General features: G+C 36.1%; 1 protein-coding gene across 1 annotated transcript in view; it reads right to left on the reverse strand.

The window, feature by feature from the left end:
• Positions 1-5,245: 5,245 nt before the first annotated feature.
• Positions 5,246-8,500, reverse strand: part of LOC101561257 (zinc finger protein 709-like) — a 42,004-nt gene continuing 38,749 nt past the window's right edge. Inside the window, exon 5 of the mRNA XM_023707577.1 lies at positions 5,246-8,370. Within this exon, the coding sequence (XP_023563345.1) occupies positions 6,752-8,370 (1,619 nt within the window). The 3' untranslated portion in view covers positions 5,246-6,751. The remainder of the gene's footprint in view (positions 8,371-8,500) is intronic.

Consider the following 8,500-nt stretch of genomic DNA (forward strand, 5'->3'; position numbering starts at 1 on the left):
GAAATCATACAGAGCCTGTGGAAATTCACATGATCATCAATACCTACTTTGAAAATCTTGACTTACATAGTATGAAAAACACAGAATGCACAGAATCCCAAAAACATATGAATTACCAAATCTGAATCAAGAAGATATAAAATTCAGAATAACCCTACATCAATCAGTGAAATTAAAAATATAACTAACAACTTTTCAACAAAGAAATGCTCGGGTCCAGCCAAAGTCTAAATGAAATTTAGCTATTTAATGTCAACCTTCCTTATACTCTTTGATGAAATTGAAAAGGAAGCAGGTCTCCCTAACACATTCCTGGAGTAAAGTATTACACTGATATACAAACTGGAGAAAGAGCCAACAAAAAATAGGACTACTGGCCAATATTACTCGTGACTCAAAAATCCCTAGTAATATACTAGCAAACAGAATGAAACAAATTGTCAAGATTATACATCATGACAAAGTGAGATTCATCCCAGGAATACAGGGATGGTTCAAAATACACAAATCAATGCATGTAATATTCTGCATTGACAGAGCCAAAAAGAAAAATTACGTGATCATCTCAGTAGATGCATAAAAAGCATTTGATAAATTCCAAAACTCACTCATGATAGAACCCTACAGAAAATCAAAACAGATGGTCTTTATCTCAATCTGGTAAAATCCATCTGTGACAAATCTGCAGCCAACATCATACTAAATGGACAAAATCTGAAAGCTTTCACTCAAAAGTCTCAAACAAGATAAGGATGTCTACTACCATCACTCCTTTTCAACAGCTTTAGAAATATTAGTCAGAGTAATTAGACAAGTGAGAGAAATAAAAGGAATAAGGGTAAGAAAGGAAGACATTAACTTACTACTATTCACAGTTAACATGATACTCCACAAAATAAACCCCAAAAACTCAACCAAAAGATTCCTAGAGTTAATCAAATTCAGTTGTCTGGCTGGATACAAAGGCAATATTAAAAAATCAATAGCATTCTTGTACACATCCACAAACTTGTTTAGAGAAAAAATAGGGAAACCACACCTATCACTATAGTATCTAAAATAATGAAATACTTAGGAATCAGTCTAACAAAAGTAAAATATTTATATATTGAAAATTACACTACTCGGAAAAAGGAGGTTGAAGAGAATTTCAGAAAATAGAAATACATCCCTTTCTCATGCATAGAAAGAAACAACATTGTGAAGATGGCCGTAGTCCCCAAATTGTCACATAGGTTTAATGCAGTCCTGATCAAACACCATTGGCATACCTCACAGAACTAGAGAAAACATTCTTACAATTCATATGAAACCAGAAGAGACCTAGAATATCAAAGGCAGTCCTGGACCACAAAGGCAAGACAGGAGGCACCACAATCCTTGACTAGAAATTATATTACAAAGTTACTGTGAGAAGATCAGCTTGGTACTGGCAAAAAAAATAAACTAGATCTGTGGACCAGATTATAAAATGGGGACACAACAAGGAACACATTCAGCTACCTTCTCTTTGACAACAGGGTCAAACATGTTCACTGGAAGAAAGACAGTCTCCTTGATAAGTGGTGTTGGACCCCTGTTTCTAGCAGCACAATTTGTCATATTTAAATCTTGAAAGTAACTCAAGTGCCCTCAATTGAGGAATGGATAAATAAGTTTCATATTTTTGTGCACTGGAGTATTATTCAGCTATAAAAAGGATAAATTTGAGTCTGATAGGTGTCAACAAAAAAGCAAGAGTCATCACAAATGACAGAAAAAGAAAAACTAGATGCAGCTAGAAATCATACTGTTAAGTGAAATAAGTCAGACCAACATGTGCATACAGTGTATTGTCTCCCTAGTGTAAGAACCTGAAAGAGTAAATAACTTCTGAAAGGCACAATAGATAGATACTGTGAAAAGGAATGAATCCATTCACAAGGAAGGAATTACCAAGATGAGGACAGGAGAGGGAGTGAGGGAAAGAGATACGTGTATGTATGTATGTATGTATGTATGTATGTATGTATGCAGGATGGCCTGGATAATTGTAATCTGCTGGTCTATGGAAAAGAACAGTTAATACTTAATTCTTTTGTCTTGTTTCATTGTTTTCTTTTATCTCTCTTAATTCTTATAACTTTTTTCTTTGTCCAATTTTGCATTCATATATCTGGAAATATGAACAGGTAAGTTGAAGATAACACTATGCAATATGACAGATACTGTCAAATTCATATTATTTTGTTTGGTGAAATTCTGTATCATGTTTAATTTTTATTATTATTTTGTATTCTCTTTAAAAAATGGAGCTAGAAAAAACCATCACAACTAGTTCATTAAAATATGCTTACCTGTCTGTGTGGTTACTTTCTATACATCTTGCAAAACTCAGTTCAAGGAGCGGATGTTGGCTGTTCAGCTACCTGGGACAACTCCTATGGGCTTAACCCCCTTATCACCAGCCCTGTCATTTCACAGCCACAGCAGCCATGTGGGCACTGTCTTACCCAGTTTTTGCTTTGTTTTGCCAGCTTCCACAACTCCATGACTGTGTAGGTCCTGTATGTTGTGTGCTAGGTAGAGGAGAGCAGACTTCTTGGCCCTCCTTATTGGGGGAGGGGTTCCTTTACTGCCACCTTCTGGAGAATGGCAGGCTTTGTATACAAATGAAGGGGACCTTCTCAGGACTCCTCTCAGAGGTGGTGCCTTACACTTTGGGAGATGCTATAGGAGGCTGTACTGTGTGGGCCTCTCAACATTACATGCACAGAGGTAAGCTGCTATTCCAGGTCCTCTTCAGTCTGTTGAAGTTGCCCTTCTCACCAAATGAGGGCTTCTGTACTTTGCTCCACGTGATAGCAAAGGGTGAAGAAAAGCCAAGCCAACAGCCTAGCTAACCCACAGTGGCAGAGAAAGCTCTGCATGTGTAGCACTCCCATGGCTCTCAAAACATTCCCGAGCTCTGGACAGACCATGCATGTCTCTGTCCTTTGAAGGTTTGGTGGCTATAGATAATCAAAGTAAGGCTGGGGTGGTGAAAGTTGAAACTCTCCTGGTGTTTTTTCTCTTTCTTTTTTCTCTTCCACACCCACTGCAGAGGGGACAATCACCTGACCATCCTGCTGACTATGCCGATTGTCATGGCTAGGACCTGAAGAGCTACTATTTTTTAAAAAATGTATTTAGTACAGGGTCTACAGCTCTCACTACACAGATCGGACTCATAGTGATTCTCCTGTGTTCAGTCTCCCAAGTGCTGAGATTACATGCACGTGCCAGCCCTGCCCTGGCATGGCATGCTGGGGATTGAATCCTGGTTGCTACACTCTGTATAAGCAGGTGCTTTAGTCTGCTGAACTATCTGGCTGGCCCTTCTCAAGTTAATTTGATAGGTGAGATACCCATGGAAAAGAACATACATGAGACAGATATCAGTTCATAAAGGCAGGCAACAGCAAGAAAACAGCCTGCCCTTATTGCTTAAGGTGGTAATCTCATATTTACCTTCTGCCATGTTGAGTCAACTAGTGCACAGACAGTTATCTACTGCTAGTTACCTATCATCTATCTATCTATCTATCTATCTATCTATCTATCTATCTATCTATCTATAAGTTTCTGTATAAATATCATGAAAAATTATTCCTTGAGCAACAGAATGATTTGCAAGTGACTTTATTCTATCCTACAGTTATGTTCTTTACCTAAATGTTTGTCCTTAAACTTAAAATGAGAACTACTTCAGACTGCTAAGGAATCTATCTAAATTGCCTTCCAATCCCAGCTTCAAAGCTATGGTCATCCTGTCAAACTTTTCTGATACTGGGATCATTGCATTTGGCTTAGATCTTTACACAGTGAGGACACTGATGTGTAGTGGTTTATATGAAAATAATTTTGATGTTGGGGAGTAAACCTGGAAGTTCTAAACCACTGAGTTACATCTGCAGAACTTCAACCTGTATTTTGCCACAGGGTCTCAGTAAATTGAATAGGCTGGCTTCAATTTTGTTCCTTTCACTTTCTGCCTCTCAAGTTGTTGGGATTACCAATTTACATTACCAGGCCCAGTAAGATTTTTTTCAGGGTAAAATAATGGGAAAGTAAATGTGCTTGGGGGGGGGGGGCTGCCCGTAGCTCAGTTCTTTAAGTGGTTGCTTCCACAAGGCTGTCAGCTTCAGGTTGCTGTAGTTCGATCCCCACAACACTCCAGCCAGCCCAACCACCCCTGAGGGCATTCGGAGCAAAAAAACCAAAACCAAACAAACAAACAAACAAAACCCAAAAAAACCCTTGGGGGCTGGTGAGATGGCTCAGTAGTCTAAAGCACCTACTTAGAACAAGTTTAGCAAAGCACAGGGACCTCGATCCCCCAGCACCACATGCCAGCCAGCCCCACCCCCTGGTGGGCTGAGCTGGCTACACACACACACACACACACACACACACACACACAAATAAATAAAAATTAAAAAAAAATAAATAAGTAAATTGCTTGGGATAAAATATCTTGTAGTGTCAATATTACATCACAAGCTGGAATGGTGATACACACATTCTCTTCCTGGTGTTGGTAAGAAGCAGAGATTTGCAGCAGGGAAGTTAGACACAAGCTGTAGGGTGTAAAAATGACATTGTATTCCGCAGTGTAGTATATTTTCAGATTTATATCAGCTATTTCAAATATAATACTATACAACTAGTAATGTGCTTCAGCATAATTAAGTCTAAGGCAAACTATAATCAGTACATTATGGGTACTTAGAAATGAATTGCTAATTATGTTTATATGATACCATAAGTTTGTAACAATGTAACCCCAATTAAGAAATTGAGCACTTTGTATATAACACTTTATAAAACATTTTACAAAATATTTCAAATCAAAAGATGTTTAAAAATACAGGTTGAAGGAGACCGATTTAGCTTCATGCACATACTTTGCTTATGGTTGAAGGCTTTTGTCACATAACTCAAACATCATAGTTGTCTATGCCACTACTTCAGTTTATTAGGTAAAAACAATGATGGCCAGACATGGTGGTGCATGCCTGTAATCCAAGCAGTAGGCAGGCAGGGGCAGCAGGATTGCCATGAGTTTGAGGCAAGCCTGGAGTAGTGAGTTCAGGGCCAGCCTAAAGTATAGTGAGACTGTTTCAAAAAATATGAATACCAAAAATATAATAGCTGGGGCCAGGGAGATGGCTCAGTAGAATAAGCACTTGCCTGGCAAGCATCAGGGAAAAAAGGCATTTGTGGGCAATAATTCCTTAATTATTCCTGATAAATCATACTGTCTTTTGTAATCTTTTTGTTTGCTTTTTTGTCTTTTTTAGTTCTGGAGAGACTACTATAGTTTATAAAATTTATTTGTAGACAAGTTACGATACTGCAGATCTATCATAATGAGAAACTCATAGCAGTTTGGGTCACTTTGGTGGAAAAATTATGAGAAAATTAAGTTACTGCATTGAAAACAAGAAAATCACAATTTTGATGGTAAGAAACAAAATGTTATATTAGTGACAATATTTCCCCTAATATGAATGACAAATAGGCAAAATTATGTATATGATATAATATACAACACTGGAAAACAAGCAGGTATCATTGTAGGATATGAGAAACACAAACTTGTTCATTTACAAGTAAAAAAATCGGATGTCAAAAACACATTTTCACTAAATATGTATCTTAATATAAAATATGGCTTCAAATTGAAAAATAACTTGTTGCACAGAAGTGTGTAACCAAACATTTTTAAATGACAATATTCCATCAATAAACAAAAATCAGTTAACAAAATTATTTATGGCTTACATTAAAACCTACATAAATACTGACTCTAATTGAAAGTAATACATTTCAATTCATCATGCCTAAGATACGATGCAGTAAGCTCAGACACATAAAAATACCATATTATGCTAACTCAATATTTTTATATTAAATACTGCAGAAATACAATCCAGATATGTAAAAGACTTGCTGAAAAACACATAATGTATATGCTTTAGTATATTTCTGTCTGGGATTGCATTTTGTGGAAAGTTTATAGAAAAATACTTTCATCAAGCATTTTGTTAGTCCTATAGGTTTCTAATACTTGAGAAATTTTCATAGTATTATCAAAATAAACTTATATAAAAATTCTCTCCATTGAGTCTTTTCACTTAATATTAAAAAAAGCTTTTCCATGTATTTTACATAAATATGGTTTCTGTCCAGTATAAGTTATTTTATCTCCTTTGCAAACACTAGAAATGTTGAAAGCTTTTTCATATTGCTTTCACATATGGAATTAATGTCAAGTGTAAGCTTTTTCATGTCTTATAATTAATAGCTGTGCTAAGTTTTTCCACACTGGGTATGGAAATGATTTTTAAGTTTTATATATAGCTTTTCTCCCATGTGACTTCTTTCATGTTTCAAAAGTACTTTTTATAGTAAAGGCTTACCCACATTGCCTATATACACAGGGATTTCCCCAAGTTTTATCATGTAACTTACAATAGTTTTGTGGAACAAAAGCTTTCCTGTATTGCTTACATACAGCTTCTCCTCAGTGTTTTTAATGCAGTTTACAAGCATTATTAAAAATTTTCCCACATTGCTCACATATTTTTTATCTAGTGTGGGTTCTTTCATGTGTTCTACAATAATCTTATGTACTAAAAGCTTTCTTGTATTGCTTACATAGTTTCTTTACAGTGTGAATTGTTTCATGTCTTTTGTAGCAACTTTGTGCATTAAAAGCTTTCCCATGTTAACTTATATACATATGGTTCTCCTCAGTGTGAGTTTGTTTCATAACTTCTGTCTTGATTGTCCACAATGTTGACATACATAGGGTTTCTCCCCAGTGAGTCCTTTCATGTATTTTATAACTTTGTGAACTAAAAGCTTTCCCACATTGCTTACATATATATAGTTTCTCATCAGTGTGCATTCTCTCATGTATTTTATAATAACCTTGTGTACTAAAAGCTTTCCCACAATATTTACATACATAGGGTTTCTCTCCAGTGTGAGTTACTTCATGTCTTTTATAATTTATTTGTATACTAAAAGCTTTCCCACATTGCTTACATACATAGGGTTTCTCCCCAGTGTGAGTTCTTTCATGTATTTTATAATAACCTTGGGTACTAAAAGCTTTCCCACATTGCTTACATACATAGGGTTTCTCTTCACTGTGAGTTTTTTCATGTCTTTTACAATTTGTTCGTATACTAAAAGCTTTTCCACATTGCTTACATACATAGGGTTTCTCCCCTGTGTGAGTTCTTCCATGTATTTTACAATAAACTTCTCTACTAAAAGCTTTCCCACATTGCTTACATACATAGGGTTTTTCCCCAGTGTGCATTCTTTCATGCATTTTACAATGACTTTGTCTACTGAAAGCTTTCCCACACTGTTGACATTCATAGAGTTTCTCCCTAGTGTGAGTTTTTTCATGTCTTTTATGGTCTCTATGTGAGCTAAAAGCTTTCCCACACTGTTTACATACATAGGGTTTTTCCCCAGTATGAATCCTTTCATGTATTTTACAATAATCTTGTGTACTAAAAGCTTTCCCACATTGCTTACATACATAGGGTTTCTCCCCAGTGTGCATCCGTTCATGTATTCTACAATGGCCTTGTCTACTAAAAGTTTTCCCACACTGTTGACATACATAGGGTTTCTCCCCAGTGTGCATTCTTGCATGTACTTTACAATAACCTTGTCTACTAAAAGCTTTTCCACAATGTTGACATTCATAGGGTTTTTCCCTAGTGTGAGTTCTTTCATGTCTCTTATGAGTTTTATATGAGCTAAAAGATTTTCCACATTGTTTACATACATAGGGTTTCTCACCAGTGTGAATCCTTTCATGTATTTTGCAATAACCTTGTGTACTGAAGGCTTTACCACATTGCTTACACACATAGGGTTTCTCTCCAGTGTGAGTCCTTTCATGTCTTTTACAATTTATGTGTATAGTAAAAGTTTTCCCACATTGCTTACATACATAAGGTTTCTCGCCAGTGTGAGTTCTTTCATGTGTTTTATGATCTCTATGTGAGCTAAAAGATTTTCCACACTGCTTACATACATAGGGTTTCTCCCCAGTGTGAATCCTTTCATGTATTTTACAATAATCTTGTGTACTAAAAGCTTTCCCACATTGCTTACATACATAGGGTTTCTCCCCAATGTGTGTTCTCTCATGTATTTTACAATGGCCTTGTCTACTAAAAGCTTTCCCACACTGCTGACATACATATGGTTTCTCCCTAGTGTGCATTCGTGCATGTATTTTACAATGACCTTGTCTACTAAAAGTTTTTCCACACTGTTGACATTCATAGGGTTTTTCTCTAGTGTGAGATCTTTCATGTGCTTTATGATCTCTATGTGCGTTAAAAGATTTTCCACACTGTTTACATACATAGGGTTTCTCACCAGTGTGAATCCTTTCATGTATTTTACAATAATCTTGTGTACTAAAAGCTTTCCCACACTGTTT

Source organism: Octodon degus, unplaced genomic scaffold, assembly GCF_000260255.1.
Source record: "Octodon degus isolate 3935 unplaced genomic scaffold, OctDeg1.0 scaffold00299, whole genome shotgun sequence".
In the NCBI taxonomy this organism is placed as follows: Eukaryota; Metazoa; Chordata; class Mammalia; order Rodentia; family Octodontidae; genus Octodon; species Octodon degus.